The sequence below is a fragment of the Morus notabilis genome, unplaced genomic scaffold (assembly GCF_000414095.1).
Source record: "Morus notabilis unplaced genomic scaffold, ASM41409v2 Scaffold1708, whole genome shotgun sequence".
NCBI lineage: Eukaryota > Viridiplantae > Streptophyta > Magnoliopsida > Rosales > Moraceae > Morus > Morus notabilis.
Genome location: NW_010361270.1, coordinates 88,165 through 111,964, shown reverse-complemented (window position 1 = coordinate 111,964; position 23,800 = coordinate 88,165). Strand labels below are relative to the sequence as shown.

General features: G+C 34.0%; 2 protein-coding genes across 3 annotated transcripts; one reads left to right on the top strand and one right to left on the bottom strand.

Annotated features, from left to right (window-relative positions):
* The first annotated feature begins 4,310 nt into the window (after nucleotides 1-4,310).
* Nucleotides 4,311-9,166, top strand: LOC21392834 (probable WRKY transcription factor 20). Its single transcript, XM_010098975.2, has 6 exons — nucleotides 4,311-4,780; nucleotides 6,398-6,553; nucleotides 6,957-7,494; nucleotides 7,600-7,756; nucleotides 7,845-8,003; nucleotides 8,397-9,166. The coding sequence occupies exons 1-6, from the start codon at nucleotides 4,565-4,567 to the stop codon at nucleotides 8,884-8,886; spliced, it is 1,716 nt and encodes a 571-aa protein (XP_010097277.1). The 5' UTR covers nucleotides 4,311-4,564; the 3' UTR covers nucleotides 8,887-9,166.
* Nucleotides 9,167-12,599: 3,433 nt separating this feature from the next.
* LOC21392832 (scarecrow-like protein 21) lies at nucleotides 12,600-16,109 on the bottom strand. 2 transcript variants are annotated; one of them, XM_010098973.2, is made up of 2 exons: nucleotides 15,907-16,109; nucleotides 12,600-14,749 (listed from the first exon to the last, which is right to left on the bottom strand). In XM_010098973.2, the coding sequence occupies exon 2, from the start codon at nucleotides 14,513-14,515 to the stop codon at nucleotides 12,875-12,877; it is 1,641 nt and encodes a 546-aa protein (XP_010097275.1). In that variant the 5' UTR covers nucleotides 14,516-14,749; nucleotides 15,907-16,109; the 3' UTR covers nucleotides 12,600-12,874. The 2 variants fall into 2 exon arrangements, with proteins under 2 accessions (XP_010097275.1, XP_024021934.1); XM_024166166.1 differs by lacking the exon at nucleotides 15,907-16,109 and adding an exon at nucleotides 14,898-15,161.
* Nucleotides 16,110-23,800: the final 7,691 nt, after the last annotated feature.

The window sequence follows — 23,800 nt, the reverse complement described above, 5'->3', positions numbered from 1 at the left end:
GATTTTTCTGACAATCATAATCGTTATATCCTTTCATGGGGCATTTGGAACGTAGAACAGCAGGTAGTAGAACAGCTTGTCAAATGGTATTTCTGGTTTTGCACCAATTGCTGTGAAGTGTCCTTGTTTAGTGTATCAACCTTTTAATCCGCTCGACTTTCCCACTTTAATTTCTTGTATTTAAAAAGAAAAGCATGTCTTGGCATCTTGCGGGGGCCAGAAGAAAAGTTGCCTCTATTTCTAAATTGAAACGTGGTACAATGGAACCTTGAATCTCCTGCTCTGCTCATGCGATGGGGATGTCTCTATTTCTATATTAGAACTAAACAAAATTTTGGTTTCAGTTTGATCACCTTAGACTTTTAGTAGTTAAAGGTCGTAGTACAGTGAGTGTTTTATAGTTAAGAACTAGGATATCAGATTGGATTTTTATCTGTTCTTGACATTTGGAGACGTTTGTTTCTTATATTCGTTCTTGATTCTGAATCATGATTCATGGTTCTCTACAGTGTTTTTCTCTCACAAAAAATACACATTATGATTCTGAATACATAAATCAAACGTCCTCTTATCTGAAGGATGAGTTTATGTTTTTGCTGCAAACGCAACTTAAACAAAATATATTTTTATGTTTTTTTTCCTCCCGTCTCTTAATTCTCTTTTGGCTAAGTTAGAATTTTTCGGATTGTACGAGCATTCTATTACTGTTTTTCTGGGAATTTTTGTTTTCCCTGTAATGATTTCCAGTCTGGCTGCTGATAGATTTATTGGCCTAGGGAAGTTTTTCTTCCTCAAGCAAGCCAATTGGTTGTTGTGTCAAATTCATCTTTTTGTCTGGGCACCCAACTTCTAATCCAGTTGTTGCCCATTTATTTTTCACCCATTTGAAAAATTTTATGCCCATATCATTTAAGCTTGCTCAACAGAGTCATGTCAAGTCATGATTTATTCCAAGTCAAGTCATGATTGTTGCTTGACTATTGATTAAGGGTCCGTTTGTTTCATATACTCAAACTCAAATTATTGATTCTGCTATACCGTTTTTCTCTCACAAAATATATAAATTTCAAACGTTAGAATTAAAAATCATGATTTGAGTATACATTCCAAACGGAATTTAAGTCTTTTTATTGACCTTGTTAGAATGTACTTTATAAGCACATTATGTATGCCATTATAATGTAAATTGTAAGTTTATTTTTCTTGTACAATCTGCTTTATGGTTATTTGCTGATTTATTTTGAATGAAACAGACCGTTTGTGGTGAGAGAATCACTGTGGTCCTTTTTAGTCACATTATTGTAGTCATAACTATTTTTATTGCCTATCATTAAATGTGATGCTTAAAAATACAATTATGATTGAGAACAACTCCTGGACTATCTGCTTCAGGACTTCAATTCGGTTGTAGCAATTAAATTCTGTGAAACCAATAATAATAATAATTATTATTATTATCATTATTATCATCATTATTGTTGGTTTGTTTTCTTTTTTGGCTAATAATATCATTATTGTTGGTTGGAAGTTTTAAATTCATGCATCTCACAGTTAATACCTGTCTACCATGAAAATCAATGTGGGGGCAATATATGTGTCATTAGTTATTGAAGCAGAAGATTACCCCTCTATATACTCTATAGTACTAGTTTTGGTGAACAAAATCATGTTTTGTCTTTAATGAAGAAATGAAGCATTTCTATATCTGCTTATGGAGGCTTAAATAAGGATTCAAAGTCTTAATTCAGCTTAATGTAGATTAATTTATTCTAGTTGATCAAAAGGTTTATCCCCTCAATAAGTAGGGTGGACTTTGGTCAATGTTAATTGAATATGTCTTGGACTCTTGGTTCACTGAAAAAGAAAATAGTCCAATAGTTTTTTCCTTTTTTTTTTTTAAAGGAAAGAAATTTAATTCATGAGTAAATTTCTTGAGTTTTAGGTTTTTACAGTAAAAAATTCTCAAAAAATGTTACATCTAACTTTTTCTGCTACAGTGAAAAGCTTTCAGAAAATATTACATCTCAGTTCGAATTGAAAACTCGAATCCGCAAAGTGAATGAGGTCGCTTGCTCAGTTTGAATCATTTATTTGTGGTTTTATTTAATTAATTAATTAATTTTTTTCATTTAAGGCGTTTGAAGATTGTAGTTTCCTTTTCTTGTATTGTCAATTATTTGAAGCATTTAACTGTGTCATCAATGAACATAGACGTGGAAACCTCATTTGGAATCACACTAATGGATGAAATAATTAGTGGGCCTACCAAGCAAGACAAAAACTAATACAATTAAACAAAAAGAGAAGCATGGAAATAGTATACAATATGTTTCTTGCTCTCTTTCTCCTTTTGTTTTCAAAATTTAGGAATTTAATACTTGACAATTTTTATTTTTATTTTTATTTTTTGAACTGACATATTTTGGTCCTTAATTGAGATACAACCAATGACATCCCAAAGTTGGTTGCAACTTTAATACAAATTGGATATGAACCTTCCTCCACAATTTTCAGTAGAAATAATGATCAGATTTTTTAGGAACCACCCCCACTAAATGATAAGGGTCTCGTTCACTTCGCGGATTCGAGTTTTCAATTCGAATTGAGATGTGACATTTTATTAGAGTTTTTCACTGTAGCAGAAAAAAATTAGATGTGACATTTTCTGAGTGTTTTTTACTGTAGAAATCTAAAACTGAAAACTCAAATCGGTGAAATGAACGAGACCAAGACCTTTTGTGGATGGTTCAAGCTTGCAACTCGACCGTTATAACTTAAAAACCTTAATGAGAGGATCTTGATAAGCTTCTCAACAAAACAAGAAAAAGGTTTGGCCTCGAGAATTCCATAACTGCAATGAGCTTCTTTACAAAAATGTTTAAAATTATTTTTGGTGCAGTTTTGAAATAGCATAATAGGGAATTTTAAAAGAACGATGTTTTGGTAAGGGAAAAAAAAAAAAACCCACAATTTTTTCATTAATTTCGTTCTCTATGATTATCTAACACATGGAATTATTCACCGCCATAAATTCATATATTTCTCGCAACAAGAACTTTATTAAATAATATCACCATATTTACATAGCACTAACCCTAGAGAGATAACGAGAGAAAAAAAATACTGATTCTGAATTACAATTTTAAATCAATATTGATTTTGAATTAAGATTCTAAATCTATCTATTAAACGCGCACTAAGTGTTTATTGTAATAGGCGACTGCATGAGTATACATTGATTTATATATTTTTTTATTTTTAAAACGAAAATAAGAATTACATTTGGTTGTTGGCTCAACCACACACGTGATGGGCCTGTTCACTTTGCTGATTCGGGTTTGTAATTCGAGTTGAGATGTGATTTTATGTGAGAGTTTTTTACTGTAGTAAAAAAGTTAAATGTAACTGTTTATGAGAACTTTTTACTATAATAAAACTCAAATTTTAAACTCAAATCGATAAAGTGAACGGACCGTAAAATTTGTAAAAGATTTGTTATAATTTCCTCGTATAGTTCAACACAACTTTTTTGGAGTTTTGTACAAAATATGCCATAGTACATGTTTTTAAATATTATTTTTTTTAAATCACGGCAAATCAGTAAGAGTATGTGGAATAAAAAAACAATGCAAATATATGGTTCAAAACAATATCTCAGAGCCCGTTTGGTTGAAAGATTCATTCTTTGATTTGAATTATAGTTCATGATTTATTATATTATTTTTTCTCATAAAAAATACACATAAATTAAAAATAATTTTAATCTCATAATTCTAATCTAGGAATTAAACGGTTCGATACTTTTTATACGGTCATATCCTGAGTTAAAAAATATCGTAACCCAACAAATATGTACACTGTTTAATCATGCTATTAGAGAACATATTATTGTGTATTACTAATATCAAAGATTCCGAATAGTGGTAATTGTTTCCAATGTATTGAATCTTAAAATACAGGTCATAATTCTTAATTCATTTTATCTATTTAAATTTTTAATTTTAATTTTATTATAAATAAAAATTATCATATAAAATTACACGAATTAAAGGAGGCCTCAATAATTCATCATTATTTCACAATTCACCCCAGTGCGGCTTTGCTTTGGGTTTTGATACAAAACACAACAAAAGAGAGAGAAACGCCAAAACGAACTGTAGCTGTTAAACCATCAATCAATCTAAACAAGAAAGAAGAAGAAGAAGAAGGAAGAAACGTTTAAAATGATAACCCAATGACACTTCTTCACTTCTCTCTCCTCAGATCCAACTCCATAAGTCAACTCTCTCTCTCTCTCTCTCTCTCTCTCTTTCTCTCACTTTCCCTCATTTTCTCTCTGACGATTCCCACTTCCCAAACAGAAAAAAAAGAGAGGGGAAAAATCTCATACATAATCATAATCTCATCTAGCTCACACGCAAAACAGAACTGAACAGAAACCCGTTAAATGACCATTTTACCCCTCTCTTTCTCCTCCAACAAGCTCAACACGGGCAAGATATTTTTTCTTCTTTGACTCTCTCTCTCTCTCTCTCTCTCTAAAGGACTTGTTGGAAGAGCTTTGATGGCCGACGAGAAGGTCCGTCGCCGGAGCTCTGATGAGGTGGATCCAAGGACGGCGGAGCTTCACGACCAGTTCGGCGGAGGCGGCGGTGGCGCGAAGTACAAGCTCTTGTCGCCGGCGAAGCTCCCGATCTCAAGGTCTCCCTGCCTCACGATTCCACCGGGGCTTAGTCCGTCGTCTTTCCTGGAATCTCCGGTTCTGCTCTCCAACATGAAGGTCAGGTTCGGTTTTGCTCGGATCGGGTTATTGTAATAATTTTTAATTTGTGTTTGTTTACTGAGAAAATTGAAAAAGGTTCGAGAAAGGAAAGGGAATGAAAGAAAAGGCTTCTTTTTTTTTTTTTGAATTAAGGCAGTGTTTGGCTGCTCGGCTTAGTGAGCTAACAGGAAACAAGATTTTCTTTTTTCCTTTTTATTTTTTATTTTGGTAAAGAAAGATTTTGAATTGAATTTGAATGCGAGAGGTTCTGTTTGGCTGCTGAGAGAAGCGGATTCATTCATTCAACAAAGGAAAGTGGTGGAAATAGAACCTCTTGAAGTTATTCTGCTGAATTTTTGAACGTTATTCAAAAAAACAAAAAAAAATCTATATTCTCTTGCACTTTCTCAGTGACCAAACAGGATGAACTCGTGTCGCCCATCTCTAGTTTCATGATTCGTGAGCTTGCCGCGTGTTGTGTGTTCGTTCTCTTCTGTAGTGGAGAATTTGTTTTGCTCAAATGGTGATGTGATTTTGATAATAAGTGAGCCAAAAAGATGCTCTTTGTTTTATCAAAGTTGGGAAATTCGGATTACTGTTTTTGTTTCTAGCGTCGAAAGTATTAGTACCCTCATTCAAAAATTGGAAAATCTTTTCTTTTGCTTTGATCCATATGGCCTATTAGATTTTAATGTATGATTTTACTCACACTGGGACCCCAAGATTCTGATGCTTGTGATTAGAGTATTGCTAGTATTGGGGGTTCTTTTCTTTATGCCCGTATAGAGTGTTCCATCGTGTTGCTTTCAATTATGCTCCTCTTTCTTGCGTAGAACTCTGTATCTTTCCTCCTTTTTTATTCTCAGTGTTGTTTTTTCACATAATGAATCTTCTTGTTTTGTTGTTGGTGCTTGTGACTCTTTTTTTTTATCCTTGTTTAACGGTGTCAGTGAATGTACGGCGAAAACTTTCCATTTATTTATGTAGAATATGGAATAAATGCATCAGCAAGAGGAATGCAACTTGTTTTTTTTTTTTTGAAAAAAAAAAATGTGCCAGAATGAGTGACAAGATGAAGAGGAAGGCTGGACGGGATGTGGGTCATGCATGAATGATGCCCACAAAAGAAATAAGAGCCTGTGATTGCATATGATACAGACTTTGATTGTACTGAATATAACGATTTTATTGCACCAAGTTATATAAATAATCAATATAAAGGTTGTGCTTTCGTCCATCCATAGTGGGTTGTTTTAAAAATAATTTTTTTGGACCTTTGGTATGTAGTTTTGCTAGAGTTTCTTGGTTCTCTGAGATGATTAGCCAAGTTCAAACTCACCAATCAGGAAAAAGAGTACCTAGAGTTTCCTGCTATTAAATAGATGTAAAGCAGTTTTCTGAAGAATGATTGAGTATTGATCAAATTTGGGGCTTTTCGGTGAATGGGATGATTCAATGAGTCTGTACCTTCTTTTACTGTTTTCCTTGCTTCTGTTTCATTGAAGAAGTTATTTTCTCTGTGCTTTCTTTTTTGTGAGATTTCTCTTTCTTTTTCCCTACACTTGTTTTCACTGATTGATAGAGAAGGCGTTTGGATCAGATTTCTGAATTTCTGTGCTTTCGTGTGGTTTGCAGGCAGAGCCTTCCCCAACTACCGGTTCCTTCTTTAAGGCTCAAATGGCACAGGGCTCGGCTACATATTCAGCAACTGCAGTTTGCTCAAATATTAGTACGTCTGACATAATGAACTCGAGCTCCTTCGAGTTTAAACCCCATGCTACATCAAATATGGTAATTTCCTTTTGATATTTTGTTTGAGTTGTTTTGATATAGCATTAAAATTTCCTTTAAAATATAAAGAGAGATCTGAGTAGGCAAGTGTGTTATTCCAGTTTTTGTAATGAAATGGATATATTACGATGCAGGCAGATTTTTCATTCAAAAGCTAACTCTGATGGATTGATTATCTTTTTAGGATCTCTTATTTATTTCCCGTTAGTAACTAGTGGCTTGATTACCATGCTTTTACTCTTTTGTTCACTGCTCATAATTCTCTTAATTTAATATCTGTTGTTTTTCCTCGATGCAAAAGAAGCCGCTGAGAGGTTGGTTAGAGCTAGTCACGCGCAACCACGTGCATTGAATTTGGAGTACTGATGCCGTTATTTGAGCTAATATTTTTCATTTATTGAAGGTTACTACAGATCCAAATTACAAGAGAAGTGACCAGTCTATGCAAGTCCAAGTTCAATCTCGATCGTTGGTGTCAGTACCTTCAGTTAAAAGTGAGATGACAGCCACCTCGAATGAGTTGAGTTTATTGGCACCAGTTAGCATTGCTACATCAGGAGCTAGTGCACCTGCTGATGGCGATTCCGATGAACTAAACCGCAGGGGTCATCCTAATTCTGGAGTCCAGACTGCACAATTTGACAATAAAGGAAGTGGACCTTCAGTTATATCTTCTGATGATGGGTATAACTGGAGAAAGTATGGACAAAAGCATGTGAAAGGAAGCGAATTTCCTCGTAGCTATTACAAATGTACCCATCCTAACTGTGAAGTGAAAAAGCTGTTTGAGCGTTCTCACGATGGACAGATAACAGAGATTATCTACAAGGGCACACATGACCATCCTAAACCTCAACCTAGTCGGCGATATAACCCCGGTAGTATTATGTCCTCTCAGGAGGAAAGATCTGACAAGTTTTTGGCTATAACCGGACGTGAAGGTAAGGGGGAAAAAGTTGAACTACATTGTTTAATTTCTTTGAAAAGATTCTCCTAGTGAAAGAAAGTGATTGACTTCTTTGTGCATGTTTCTTTTTCCAATGTAGACAAGTCTCAGAACGTATATGGACAAACATCTAATACCAATGACCCAAATGGTACTCCAGACCAATCTCCTATAGCTACAAATGATGATAGTGGAGATGCTACAGGAAATAGGATTCATGATGACATAGATGATGATGATCCATTCTCAAAGCGGAGGTATGGAATATCTAGTAGAGGCTTTTTACTTTTCTGTATTTGTACATTTAGCCTAATGAATGAACTATCAAAAATGTTACTTAAACAGGAAAATGGACATTGGAAGCCTGGATATAACCCCAGTGGTTAAGCCTATCAGGGAACCGCGTGTTGTTGTTCAAACTCTGAGTGAGGTCGATATATTGGATGATGGGTACCGTTGGAGGAAATATGGCCAGAAAGTGGTGAGGGGAAATCCTAATCCAAGGTATGCTTTCACTTTAATGGTTTGGCACTTGAGGTTCATTTGCATCTTAATACCATTTTCAGAGCATCTGTCTTGTATATCGTTCCCTTTTTGGCACTAAATAATGCTTAGGGTCCCAAATGTTATCCCACACTTTTAGAACTAACTGACATGCCATATGGTTGTCAATCTTTAATTTGATAGGTATATAAAAATTGTTATGTCAATTATATTAAAAAGTTACCTTTGCAAATGGAAAGATGACGACTCACCTGTCACGTGAGGGCATGTGTGTTTGTATAATTAAGTCGGGAGCCCTAGCACTATTCTTTTTGGCTATGTTCGAATTTTAAAGGAATCAACTTTCAGACCCCATTTACATTTTTCCTAAATATGCATTTCCATGTTGTGCAGGAGTTATTACAAATGCACAAATGCTGGATGCCCTGTTAGAAAACATGTCGAGAGAGCATCCCATGATCCAAAAGCAGTTATAACGACATATGAGGGAAAACATAACCACGATGTCCCAACTGCGAGGAATAGTAGCCATGACATGGCAGGATCAATGGCTGCGAGTGTCCCAGCAAGAATTAGACCAGAAGAAACCGACACCATTAGCCTTGATCTAGGGGTTGGAATTAGTTCTGCTGCTGAGAATAGATCCAACGAGCACCTGCCAACCACACATTCTGAACTTGTGCAAAGCCAGGCTCACAACTCCAGCTTAAATGTAGTCCAAGCAGGTCAAGTTCCTGCATTCTATGGCATCTTAAGTAATAATTTGAACCAATTTGGATCCAGAGAAAACCTAGGCGAGGGCAGGAGTATCCAAATTCCATCTTTGAACCATTCATCGTATCCATATCCTCAGAACATGGGTAGAATCCTAACGGGTCCGTAAAATTGCCTAGAGAGAGAGCTGCAAAAATAAAGATTCTTTTTCCCTTTTCTTTCGCTTCCTATTCCCCTTCTTTTCGGGCGGGGAAATGTCGAAAAGGCAAGTTTCTTGATCTCAAATGTTGTATTCATGAATTCTTATGTACGAGGTGCCTTGTGGCCATAAGCCAATTGCCTTTGAGTTGGAACTACTTGTTGTGTAACATTAGCTTCTTTGGGGAATACGTTGTACAAATATGAATTAGTACTGATATTTATATATTCTGACAGGAAATATATTGTAACTTGAGTGTTTGAAATATGCAGTATCTGGAAGAAACTACATCATTTTAGTCTTCTTAATAGACACACATCTTCCTGTTTCTGCACTCAAAACAAGTAAACTGTTCTTAAGATTACTGTGACCAGTGTTTTTAAGTAGGACTTTTTTTTTTTTTTTTTTTTTTCAGGTATGGCCAGTTTTTAACTCTTTAATATGGTAAAAATCACATAGATTAAAAAAGTACGAAGAATAGATAATTTTTAATTAGATCCGACACTAAAAAGTAAACACCTATAGGTAGTTTTTAACTGTTGCAAGTTCACGCGAACAAAGCTAATTTGTATTGTATTGTACCCGGCATATCATTAGTCTTAAATGTTAACACTGACAATTGTTCTTCAAGTCAACTATTTGGCTCTCTACTTACAATATACAAGGAGAAGATAAATTGTAGATTATTATTATTATTACTTCTATGAAGTATAAGAAAGGGTGGATCAACATTAGAATATCTCCAAAGACAGGCGCTAACAGAAATATTTGTTAAAAGGTTTTATCATTAATAAGAATACGTTATTTCAATCCTACTGAATGCATTCTCGGTAAAGATAGGTGAAACATTGATACGTATACTTTAAATTGAGTACTAGATTGGCTGGCAACGAATCTTCATATTTAAGACCTTAAAAGAGAGTCACTTAATACTTAAAGTCGATAGTCCATTATCGCTAAGTCACCCTATTTAAGAGAGAGACGGAAGAGAATCCCAAATCTACTTTTTGTCTTGGGGCAAATGAAACAACTTGGACAAGTTGGGAATTGAGAATCTAACCAATTCCCATTTTTGTTTTTGTACTGCATTTTTGTCTAGAAAGGACAGTAGCGCAAAAATGGTAAATTTCGTGAAGATTGCTTTGATTCTTTTGCAGTAGAATCCTATATGTGTCTACTTTTCCAGCAAAAAAAAAAAAAAAAAAACTGTAAATGTCCTTTTGGTTCTTGAATAGGACAATTGTCTCCCCATTAGACTATAAATGCACCTGTTCATAAAAGACAAATGGAAATTATTTCACCAATTTGTTTTTTGTTCGGTTAAGATTGCAAATATAATGAAGCCACGTTATGGCCCGAGCCTCCACCGGAGCTTAATCCTTAGCTGACCCTTCAAAATTTTGCAAAAATTATGTATTGAATACTCCAAGGCAAAATGTAATAATCAGATTTTTAGGAAAAAATTGGATCCTTCTGTTTTAAGCCGTTACATCTGTATAATATTTTATCAGTCTTATGTTCAAAAACATGCACAATGAAAAAGTATTCCCTACTATAAAATGTTCATCTAATTATTAAAACAACATATTATATGTGAAGGTACAATAAAAAATGAGCAAAAACTGAGTGCATATGTATTGTCCACTTTTGACTGTTCTCCAAAGTACCATTATCATGCCATCCAAATTTAAGAATATGATCACACAATATTATATACTAAAACTTCTTAATCAATTAAATAAGTTGGCAAAATAGAACTAGATCTGAAAATGCTAAAATCAATATACTTGCAAATTTTTTTTTTTTTGTTAATCAATATACTTATATTTAAGGGTCTGTTTACTTTATTGATTTGAGTTTTTAATTCCAGTTGAGATGTGACTTTACGTGACCCCTTACACAATTACCTCATTTCGTACAATTTTTTCTCCTTTTGGTCTAAAAAGAAAACTTGGGTTTAACAATCGAGTGCTTGGAATAGTAGTTTCCGGATGGGGATTAAAGAAAACTTTATGGGCAACTTGCTTTCAAAATGAGAGTAGTTTCTGTTAAGACCATGATGAAAGTCCAACTTTATCGAGTAAAATGAAGTCAATCATTAGATAATTTGAAGAACTTTGTTGGACAAAATAATGAAAACTGGGATAATTTACTGTGGATCTATAATTTTGAAAGAGAAACAAGGCACAATACAACACTACGATCCCACATTAAAGCATGAAAACGTGACCTGAAAATTGAAAGAAAAAGACGAGGACCCCCCACATAATTTATAAACGTTTCTGTGGCAAGTCACAACAATACAAGAGTAGTGACAATGAACCACACTAGATTTTGGGACAGTAAACTTTGCTGCGTTAGACCACCAGATCCAGCAAATGATTAGAGATACTTTTTTCTTTTTTTGGGATTCAGAGATTGAAAAGGTGAGAGAGATATACCAAGCTTAGCTAGAACTTGGAGAGAGAGAGAGAGAGAGAGAGAGAGAGACATGAGTGCAATGTGGTTGTACTTGAAGGAGAATGTGAAGTGTGGAACTAAGCTTTCTGATGTGCTAAACGGTGTACCAGAAACATGTAGAAACAGAAAGAGCATGAATGTGAAGTGTGAAACTAAGCTTTCTGATGTGCTAAACGGTGTACCAGAAACATGTAGAAACAGAAAGAGCATGAATGTGAAGTGTGAAACTAAGCTTTCTGATGTGCTAAACGGTGTACCAGAAACATGTAGAAACAGAAAGAGCATGAGTTCAGCAGAGGAGAACTTGGTCTTGGATAGTCAGCTTGTTCATCCCTTCGCAACTCCTATTCGAGAACTCATTTTCAGGCAAAACTACAGCCAAACACGACTTTACGGTTGGTGTTTCTTCTTATGGCTTCATTTTTCTGTAACATCATGCTTTTGAGCCTTAAATGTAAAGTCAATGGTTGAAGAAGAATGTTCAATGACTATTTGTTATGGTTTTTGGGAAAATGACAAGTACTTGTTTGTTTTACTACTTTCTCAGAGATGGAAATTGGAGACCCGTCAAGGAAAATAATTGAGATAATCTTCAAAAAAGCATCAATGGATCCCGCAAGGCCAGCAAGCAGCAGGATAAAAAGCGTTCTAAGAGTGAAGAACTCAATTCAGACGCTCGAAAGGTTTGAGAAGCACAGAGAGAAGGTGAAGATGATCGCATATGAGGGATACAGGAAGCATCCAAGAAGCATGGTGGATGGAAACGAGCTACTCAAGTTCTATGGAACAACAATGGCCTGCCGAAGTCAAAGGTCAAAGCGAGTCTCTGAGCTTTGTAAGAACCCAACTTGTAGAGTCTGCAGGACACTTCAATCTCATTTCGGCATAGAACACGCGTTGAGTGTCGGGATTCAGTTGAGCTCAAGTAGCGAGGATTTCAGCAAAAATGTGATTCCCTTTACCAAGATGAAGAACACGGAGAGGGCGGTGATAGTTTGCAGAACCATTGCAGGAAGCTTGGTTAATGTCAACAATGGGGAGTGTAATGAGTATGATTCAATTGGAAACCAAAACTATAACTCGGGTAATGTAATAGTGTGTAATCCTAGTGCTGTACTTCCTTGTTTTGTCATAGTTTTCAACTAAACTGTAATTTTTGTACATGAAATCAAGTTTACCCCACTAGAAATACAATTACCTCTATCAATCAGATTCAGCCTTTATTAGTACTCACGAAGTATTTGTTCTCATTCCACGACAGAAATGTAAAATTACAATAAAGTTAAACTATGATATAAGAAGCGTAAAAACGCTAACTTGATGATTATTCCCTATGTGTTTCTAGTAACAACACCTATAACTAAAGTACAAAAGATGGGACAAAAGGGAAAACAAAAAGGTCAAAGGTACAACTGATAACAGAAGACATTTTACTACGAGATTCTACATCTTGAAGGCACCTAAGACTTGCAAACAAGCACGAGCTACGATTAGTTTTTCACCGCCATGCACACGAGGCGATCAGAGCTTTATCTATCCACCCAAGATATAGAGCCCCATCTCTCTCTTCAAGTGTAAACTTGTCGTTGTAATTCCGCAGCAGGGCCCTAATAGTAGCATTTACTAATGGGCTTAATGGGTGAGGTCTAAACCCTGCCATAGTGAACCTCGATCTCCACTTACCAAGCAGCTCGTGACGTTCTACTCTCTCAAGCCCCTCACATGCTATCAAGTTAACAATGTCTCTTGCCAGACAGTGCTGCTCGACGTTGATCCGCTCTTTGTTATCTCTCGGCAGAGTCACATCTATCGTCTCAAAACAAGCCAGGTAATAGTTCAGTGTCTCAACAAAACGAGGATAGAAAGGGGCAGTATTGGTGTTGGCCTCTTGCTCAACAAGGGTCACAACCTTTGGAGACAAGCTCTTTGCCAGCCTGATAAGCCTGTCTCTGTGATTCTGACTGCTCACGCTTTCATCTGGCATGTGGTGCAGCATCAAGGCAAAGTTCACCGCACTTGCCTCACCGGGTCGAACTCCAAGGTCCTCAAGTTGAACCTCGGTAGCACGAGTTTCAACAGCATGGAACTCAAAGGGCACTTTACATGCCTCTGCAATTCTTGATAACCTCATTCCCACAACTTCAAGCCCCCCTCCCCTTGCATAAGCTGATGTAGAATCGTCTATGCCAGTGATCCTGATTTTCGGGGGCCCACCAGGCCTGGTGGCGAGAGCGTGGATTAGGATCATCCACTGAGTGCCCTGAACTATCTGGAAATCAATTATATGAACTACACTTTCATCCTTCATAGCTTCAGCTATTGCGCCATTTGCCGACATATAGCCAAACTTGATGCAGGGGCAGATTTCATAGAGTAAATGCATATATGAGAAAAGTTCAGCACCAGCAGGCTCTTTGCATCTCAAGGATTTGTAGATTGAACTTCCTGAACATGCGAGCTTTGCAACAAGACCTTCCACCATGTAAGCTCCTAAACGTTGAACCGGATCACCAGAAACTGACACCATCAGGCGCAACTCCGAGATCAACCATTCAGTTGTTAAGATGTCATTATCACCTAGCACTTTGGCACAAATGCAAAGCAGCCCTCTCAAGTCGCCTCGAGAAATCATCTCTGTGATTTGTTTCCAACTTTCTCCGTCTAAAGAGCTTTCCTTATACTCGACTTGATTGTACATGTTGTACATGTCAGGGATGTCTGAATCGATTCCCAGCATAGCAGTTTCCAATTCCCTTATTTTGTGCCTCAAGTCATCAGCATCGTCCGTTAAGCAAGAATGATTGAATGGAGATACGCAAGCATTGTCAGGAGAATGATTCTGATCTATGGGGTATGACTGTGTTTCCGGCTGTGATGATGGACTTCCACTGGGTGAAAAACTGACAGAAGATGAAGAATTCTGACCAGGGTGAGTACCGGTTCCAGAGGATGATTCAAGGGTGCAGTACTGTTCAAAAACTTTGCTTGAAAGATGGGCTTCTTGGTTACCTTTAGCAGAACCTGTAAGATCGTTCGATTTCTGGGTTGGAGGCCAACAGCAGGCCTCTGGCTCTTTCACTTGCTGCTCACAGAACCTGAGAGTGCCATTTGAAATTCTATAACTCTGTGATTCTTTCATGTTAAGAATAGCCAATTCTTTGATTAGTCACAACCTGGGAAAACTCGGGAGTGCCACTGCAAAACTTGGCAATTGATGTGGAACAAGTGTTGCCAAAACTTAACTGGCAACTAGCTTTCTTCTTGTGAATGAAAAACCTTGGTTGCTTCAAATTGAGCAATTATATCAAACTCATTTTACTAGTAAGCGATTAATCTAGCTTGGAATGGATGTTTGGTCAAAGGGCGACATCTCCTGCAAAAGAAAAAGAAAAAAGAAACTTAAGAAGATTTCCTTGGAAAGCAAGTATCAACTATCACAGAATTATGTTAAAAAACCACAACACAGTTCCCTTTTTCCTTTCAAAGACAAATAAAAGGAGAAGGAAAGAAGTCAGTTAGACCTTTGAGAAATGAATTCACAGCCATGACAACTAGAAAGTGATAAACGTCCTCACATGTATGCCACTTGTAAAAACATGCGTCAAAGATGACTTTGTTGAACGAACAAATGAATCTATTTCCGAAACAAAAAGCCGATTAACATTAATTGAAGAATGCCTAATTTATTGATCTCATAGTTTAGGCATTCCTATAATCAATGTTTATCATCTTTCAGCTTTCTAGAAGAAATCTATGAGACCACAACCAAAGGGGAGAAGTCAAACTTATGCGTTAACAATGACGTCACCACTTAGGTCAGATTATGACATGCCAACACCCAACACCTCTCGATAATTTCTTATGGCAAGTTGTTCATGTCCAAATATTGGATAGATTTCAATATGAATCTTCTTTGCCAAACACGCAATCATAAGAACAAAGTCATCAAACTAATGGCAATAAAACCCATTGAAATTCTTCATCCAAATTCCAAGAAAGAGTTCCTATAAAACTTGGAACACTAAAAACAAAAATTTATGCCTGCCCATGAATGTAAACGCATTACAAACGTGGAATGCATTGTTGATTGATGACTAGTCAACACAACCCACCGACCAAAAATAGAAACAAACATAAAATTTTTAAATATTTTGAGTTGAATACTCTGAAATTCTGCTTATAATCACAAAGTTAATGATACTGGATAAACATTAAACAAGCATTATCCAACCAATAAATGGACACTAAAAAGTTTTAAGCACAAAAAGATTAAACCCAGTAAGGTGCCAAAAAACATGAATCAACAGCTTAAAAAAAACAAAATTATCACCAAAAAGTACACTCATTTCATGTTAGACAAGCCTAATCTTATCACAAAAAAGAGTAAAGCTGAAAACTTTACAAAACTACGAAAAACAGTACTCCAAAGGAATTAACTTGAGGAAAAGAAAGATTAAAAGTCACTAACAAGGAATTTGGTGAAAACCCATTTGAGTTCCAACATCAAATTACTGGAATTTAGACAAATACCTGTGATGAAAGATGATTAAAGTGTTGGTATTTCGTGTTCTTCTTTTGCTTTGCTTCAGAGTCCAAACAACGATCCAAAAGGCCGTTGAGAAAACATTTTTTGGTCCCCCCTTTACCTAATAAAAGAATCTCAATCTCCTCTTTATAAAAACGCTTTCTTGAGAAAAGACCTTATTCTTTCCTATAATTACACAACCGACATGAAAAAGTGAAGAACTTATTCCAGCTTTCTGCGCTGATTAGTCATTTTATTGAGATCTGTGAAAATACCAAAGTACCCTCCACCACCCTCCACCGATGAATTTCATCAAATCATTTTTTTTATAATTAATTTCATCAAATCTTTTTTCCTCTTGAATTATGATTTATCTAATATCCGCGTCATTAAAATTACAAGAAAAGGCCCATTTTCATTTTTTTCCTGTAATTTATTTCTACCATTAGTGTGCATTTCTAAATATTAAAAATAATAAAAATATATACATAATTGATGAACAGTTCAAAATAGTAGCCTATTTAGTAAATTAGTTATTTATGGCCCGTTCATCTCATCGATTTGAGTTTAGAATTTGAGTTTTATTACAGTAAAAAGCTCTCAGAAACAGTTACATCTAATTTTTTTGTTACGGTAAAAAATTCTCACATAAAATTACATCTCAATTCGAATTAAAAACTCGAATAACGAACTAAACGGGCCCTAATACTTTACCAAAGAGTTTTCATATTTTCAGGCAACAAATCAAGTGATAGCCTCTACCGAGGAAAAAAAAGTACAAACTTTACCAAGCATTTGAACACAAAAACACGGTTTCACACATAACAAATATGTGGATGACACTAAAAGTGGACTGTGTTATGTAGTGATCAAATATAATTTGTTTTTTTTTTGTTAGTGTCACAATCATATATTACGCGGTTATACCAATTATGTTCTGTTGCGCCAAGTTATGAATGTTTTCCTTTCACCAAGCTTATGAAGTGCAGATAAAAGGAGTCATTCTAGACCAAATTTGCAAATTTAGAAATAGAAACTGCCATAACTAGTGTATGTATATATGTGTGTGTGTATATATATATATATCGAAGACCTCGATATCAGAAATAAATATAGAATTACCGCTAAATTAAGGCTACAATTACCTTATTCGAATTCTTTGGATTCTTATACATAATGTAGTGAAACAGTTATTAGACCTTTTAATTGCAAACAAAAGCTATAAAGTATGAAGTATGTATGTCTTATTAGTTAAATTGCTAAGAAGGGCATTTTGGAAGACAATGGTGTAATGATGGTCAATCATCCCAACGTGGGTGTTTGGCCCACACGGTTTTAGCAGTAAAATCTCAAAGTTTTTACACTTTTATTTTCTTAGTAGTTGGACTTGGATTGGGAATCACACTTTTGGCTCTTCTAATTTTAAGTGCCATTGTCCAACATATATCCATCACTCTAAATAGTACACAACTTTAGCTTTACATCACCCCTAGATTTTCTGTTATACTTTTAGGTCTCGTTCGCTTAATAAATTTGAGTTTTTAATTTAAGTTAAAATGTAATATTTTTTAAGAATTTTTAACTGTAGTAGAAAAAATTAGATATGACATTTTTTTGAGAGCTTTTAACTGCAAAAATTTAGAATTAAAAACTCGAATTGGTGAAATGAACGAAACCTTAATAAAACAAGATCGAATCTACATTCTTCCTCTAAGCTTCATTCCACTTGAACTTTCCGATGCTACTAAACTAAGCGGTCTTAGGCTCTTTTTTTTTCTTTTTTTTTTTTGAGGCTTAGTTTGAGTGTATTTTACTTTTTATTTTTGGTTGAAGGTAATGAACCTCAATTCAATTGTTGATGTATACACTAGTAACCAACAAAACTAATGTCAATTTAGGTTCCAAAAGAGAAAAATGCCACTTTTGTCATCACACTTCATTCATGACTCACACCTCATCATGAACCTCTTTTGTGATCATATACGATCATTGGCCAGAGGAAAACGACATCAAAACGTTTCCTTTTCTTGTTTGAGAATTATTCAAACATGACATGTTCTTATCTTCAAAAGTCTTGGCTATAAAGGAATCTAATCTCAAGGATGTTGATTTCCCTATGTATAACACATATATATGCTTTACAGTAAACAGTAGAAATAGAGATATACAAAAAGTTTGGCTAAGATCATATCAACCAAGCAAAGTTACCACATCGTGCTTGACTTTCAATGTCCACCTCAAAGGGTCTTCTAGAGAGGATTGAATTGATAAAATGGCATTTTGATTCCATTGGATAAATCATGCTCTACTACCACTTGTTTCGTTTTCTTAAGTTAAAAGATAAGTTTCTAAGTAATAAATTTACCTCATAAACAAATACTTTATGTTTTTTAACACCCATTTTATTAGTGTCTGGTACAAGAGGAAGCAAAGACAACCCAAATCACTTAGTGGACGTTTGGTTCATAAATTCAGAATTATGATTCAGAATCATTCTTGTTTTACTTGTATTTTTTGTGAGAAAAAAAACACTGTAAAAAATCATGAATTATGATTCAAAATCAGAAATGAATACAGAAAACAAACGTACAGTTAACTTATTCATCTGGTTATGTGTTTTTTTTTTTTTTTGAAGGAATCACTTCATTTACTATTATTATTATTATTATTATTATTATTATTTCACTGGATCACTTAATTTATTTAGTAGAAGCTATAAAACGAAAAGCAAAAATGCAAAATTATATTTGTACATTTACTAATTATTCTTTATTTGTTCGGTTTCTTTCAATAATGATGGGTAATATAAAATTTTATGCCATAATCTAATCAACTGTATAATTTCCATGCAAGAATCTTTCAAATTAGGAGGAGGTCAAACTTGAGATTTTCTAAGAAGGTTTTGAATTCCTAGCTCAATTCGTCCCTTGTCAAAGTACTAAAATCAGTCATTTCATTTTTCTCTGGTACCAAACTCTTCGCTATTTTGGTTTTTGAAAAAAAAAAAAAATGTTTGATAATTTTTTTGAGTTTCTTTGATCTCCTCACCCACCGACGAGGTAAATTTCTGATCATTAAATCTAATTATAATTATATTAAATTAAAAAAAATGCTAAATAAACTGTTTTTAATATAAATCAAACGATTGAAAAAAAAAATTTAGACAGAGTAAGTCACGTGCAGAGCACGTGCGTTGCCAAATTACCACAGGATGCTCGACTTTCATGGGCCTTTTTGAGAAGATTGACAAATTGACATTATAATTCCTTAGGATAAGGACTGCTCTACCACCACTTGGTTTATTTTTGTAAGTTAAAAGGCTAAGCAAATTCGTCTTTATATAAGAGTTGTATATCATAGTAATGGTACGTGCAACAATATTATACTGCTGCGACTTTGAAAAATCTTCTTATAATGTTTTAAAAAATTATCTCCAAAGATAATGACAATAATAGCAGTTGGGGAAATTGGGTTGAACTATTTATTTTCAAATTTGTCCTCAGCCTACCGTTTAAAGCAGATTGTTGTGTAGCATTCAAAGTCATAACTTTTTTTTTTTTGTTTAATTTTTTCTAGAAAAAAACAAAAATTCAAAGCATTACTATGACGTAAGCAACTCGTCAGTCAATTGTAATATACTGGTCTAATATTTCCTTCTTTTTTTTTTTTTTTTTTTTTTCAAATTTGTTTTTCTTATTGCTTATTGTCGACATGTGCGTCGAGAATACTCAAGAGTTTGGTTGAGGCCAGTATTACGGCACAAAAGCCAATTTCAGTTTCTTGGACTCATCATATTGCGAAGACTAGTAAGAACTGACCAAAATATTACTGTTAGACTAAGATGGGAATTTGTGGTAAGTTTAATAGTTATTTTCATGAATTTTGGTGGTGCAAAATTTCGTCCAATACCATGATCGTGTCTTTTAAGTCATAATCTAGATGAAACGAACGTTTTAAGTAAGAGCGTGATATGAATAATGAACACCGTGATAAATACAAAGAACCCTACATAAAAACTTAGAGAGAGTCCAAGGAGTTTTGGGTATTTTAAGAGTGTGTATATTGAGATTGCGTTCATATGCCCCTTTTTCTTGTCATCTTTCATGTCTACTAAATAATAACATGTCACGTCATGTCTTTTTAATTGACGTGATAAGAATCTTTAATTGAATTGACATTTTAATTAACGTGTCACAATTTACTGGAGCTCGGATGTGGGCACGTTTCATCCTTGCCGTTACCCTGCAGCTGCTCGGGATTTCACTAGTGTTATTTCTATTGTAAAAAAAAAAAAAAAAAAAAAAGCCCTCCTACAAATTTTATCCTTTTTTTTTAAAAAAAAATTTGTAACAATGTAATTGTTATATGATTCTAAAACTTACTCTAACATAAGAAACCCTTTAACATAGGAGCCTTCTAAAAAATATATAGTTACTGGTAAATGTTTATTATAGATTAATGTCGTAATATTTTGTTAAATTTTCTGATCCAACTCTAATATAGTTTTGATACGAGTTAACGTTCTAAAACGTGCTCTAACTTACGATGTTCGCTATCATAAGAGCCCTCTCAAGACCTTAATTCTCTATCACCATCTTCGAAAATCGGCTTTGGTGATGGGTTAGCTTATCAATTAATTTTGAGTATACATTTTTGCTATTACCACCACTCAAAACTAAACTGAATATTTGGATGTGTAAATGAGAGTTTATGGGGCTCAGGAGAATATGAAAGTCAATTATTATGGCCACTTTATCATAATTAAATATGTGGTCCCGCTAATTGTTCACTGAAAGCATTGCGGACATCAGACATTTTGTGATTTCTGTCCCATGTCTTTAGCCTAATTTGAGGCAGAGAGAAAGTCAGAACCATTTGGAGAGCCAAAACTCACTTTTGCCTTGTTTAAAAACGACCTCAGTTTTGGCTTTTACATTAAAGAAGTCAAATCTTTGTGCAACTCATTGAGAAGAGGAAGAATACCATGGGGGATTAAGACAACAACTTTATAACACTCCATAAACCGCAAATTTTGTGTATCAATATCTTCAAGGATAATTTATATACGCCTTTTTCAAAGTTAATGTACTTTATATTCAAGGATAATCATAATGCACTTTATATTCAAAGATAATCATGTTAAGGACTTTTTAGCACGCATAATTACTTGTGTTTATGAGAGGATAATTAAAGAGAGAACAAAAAAAGTAGCTGCATAGTCCTGTTGATATACTAAAAAAATCAAGCTTTAATTGGACTATTAAGGTTAATTAAAAGCTCAATTAGGAAGGCTTATTGGTCTGGAGCTACGTAAAGCTGAGGTGGGCATGTGTTCCTCCTTGAATTTTTTTTTCTTTTAATTTTATATATGAAATATGATCAAATTCATAGTTTGCCACTTTTAAAATTCTGAAATTTTATAAGTTCGTTCATTTCACCGATTCGAGTTTACTACAGTAAAAAGTTATCACAAACAATCGTATCAAATTTTTTTATTATAATAAAAAACTCTCACATAAAATTAAATTATAAACTCAAATCAACGAACTAAACGGACCCTTTACCTCACCTCAGAATACCCAACTATTTTTTCGATAAAATTATGTGCCCCTGCCCGACTTATTTTTCTAGTTCCGTTCACGATGACATATATGCCTTACATGGGTACTTGAACAGAAATACGAGTGGAAATAAATGGTTTCTGATTGGAATTTAATATGATATGACAAGACATGCAAATTCTGACTCACTAACATTTTTCATACAACAAAGCCAATGTTATAGTGAATGGTCAAATCTCATTAAAATAAGGAGTAATCAAGTCAATTGGTTTATGTTCAACGTACAAAGTTGGGTGTTTGTCTTGTGGAAAAAATGACCCCAAAAAAAAAAGAAAAAAAAAACACACACACACACAAACGTACAAGTTGGATGTCAAGAGAGCAAAACCAAAGCGGTCGTTAGCAAAATTAACGAGCTAATATATATATAGTATGAACACTACAAATTTTTCACATGAAAGATAATAACAATCACTGAACAATTTAATACATGAGCTGCATCACACCGAATGTATTACTTCCAAGAAATAAATTATAATGTAGGAGGTAAATGGGAGTGAATAGTAAATTTTTAAAACTAAATTAAGTAAATAGTTGATGTTAAAATTATTTGAAATAAATAACAATTTACGTGGTAAATGATCATTTTACGTAATAAAAACATGTTTTCATGTAATTTTCTTTTTATAACTTGTAAAAGAATTTTTTCTACGTAAATAAAGTTTTTTTTTTAAATTTTTTTAGCACGTAAGTTATTTTTTATTAGTAATAAATGAATTATTTACACGATAAATTATTCATCTGCCACATAAACTGTAATTTACTTTAATAATTTTATAATATGCTATTTACTTAATTTAATTTTAAAAATCTACTATTTATTACAATTTCCTGAGGTTATATTTATACTAGTCGTTTTTATATGTTTGTTATGATGTTTATTTTTAGTTTAGTTTTGTTCTTAATTTGTCTTTTTGCTTTAGTGAATAGTTTGTTATTATTTTGTAAGACCATCTCCAATGTAAATGTTTATACCAGTCGTATATTAACACCAAAAAGTAAGTTAGGACATGTTATTTTAATTTGTACTTCAATGTATAATGCTACTTAAAATGATAAAAGTTACTTTTTTTTTTATAAGTACTAAGTTTTGAAAGTTGTAAAAGTGAACTTTTAATTTAAAATAATTTAAAAAAGTAAAAATTGTAATGATTAAATAAAAAAGTAATCATATCAATTAATAAGAATCAAGTGTCAAATTTGTCATATGCTATATTTAGTGAAAAATTTGTCTCAAAGTCTAGTATATGGTAAATTTGACACAACAAATAGCATTGTATTTGAGAGTTTATTTACACTCAAATACTAAATTTACAATTGATACATCAATTATAACAGTGCATTAGAGATGCCTTAAGTGGGCTATAAATAGCCACATTAGCTATTGTAAAATCTGAAATATTTAGGCCTCATTCGTTTCGCTGATTCGAGTTTAGAATTCGAGTTGATATATGATTTTATGTGAGAGCTTTTTACTGCAGTAAAAAAGTTAGATGTGATTGTTAAGCTCTCACATAAAATCATATATAAACTCGAATTCTAAACTCGAATCAGCGAAACGAACGAGGCAAAAGTTTTGACTGTTTTCTCTTCAATTTGTGGCTTTTCCGCTTTTGCAATTTCTTTAGGTGGATTTAGGAATTCTAAGTGCTGTTCCCCTTTTGGTTAGACTCGTAAATTCTATAATCTTCGTTCCACTGCATCAAATTATTAAATGGCGTGAATCATGTTATACAAGATGAAGTTAGTTCTAGATATAAGGAACAAATTAAGGATTAGGATTAGTCAATTCCCGACGCTTCTTTTGTATCTGCACATCAGATTCGTTTAGGTATGGGGTTCTATTGAAATAAGAAGTAGTAGTACCGCCGTTGAGCTGGTCCAGCCGGCGTCAATATGGTCTCGGCGGTGTTAAACTCGACACTGAAGATGTTCTAGCGGTTAAAGACCCGATCGTTAAAATCACATATAGAAATCATGAATTGATTAAAAGATTTTGACTGAATCTTAGAAAATTTATTTATAATACATTGGTATGAAAGCTAATTCAATCATTAGAAAATCTTAATTACACTAAATGCTCTCAAGCTCTTTTTGTAATCCTTTTTCTTTCATAGTGAAGTCTAACAACCAAAATGGACATTATTAGTATCGCATTGAGTGTGAACCATTACAAATTTTTTATATTTTGACTGCTTAATATTTGTGTAATTAATTCCAATTAGTCATTGTGCTGAGCGATTTTTTACCATCAACAGAAGAATGATAATTTTAGTAT

Coding starts and splice junctions, on each gene's coding strand:
- LOC21392832 (XM_010098973.2), bottom strand. CDS start 14,515: ATGAAAGAATCACAGAGTTATAGAATTTCAAATGGCACTCTCAGGTTC.
- LOC21392834 (XM_010098975.2), top strand. CDS start 4,565: ATGGCCGACGAGAAGGTCCGTCGCCGGAGCTCTGATGAGGTGGATCCA. Junction 6,554..6,956: donor CCCATGCTACATCAAATATG/GTAATTTCCTTT, acceptor CATTTATTGAAG/GTTACTACAGATCCAAATTA. Junction 8,004..8,396: donor AGGGGAAATCCTAATCCAAG/GTATGCTTTCAC, acceptor CATGTTGTGCAG/GAGTTATTACAAATGCACAA.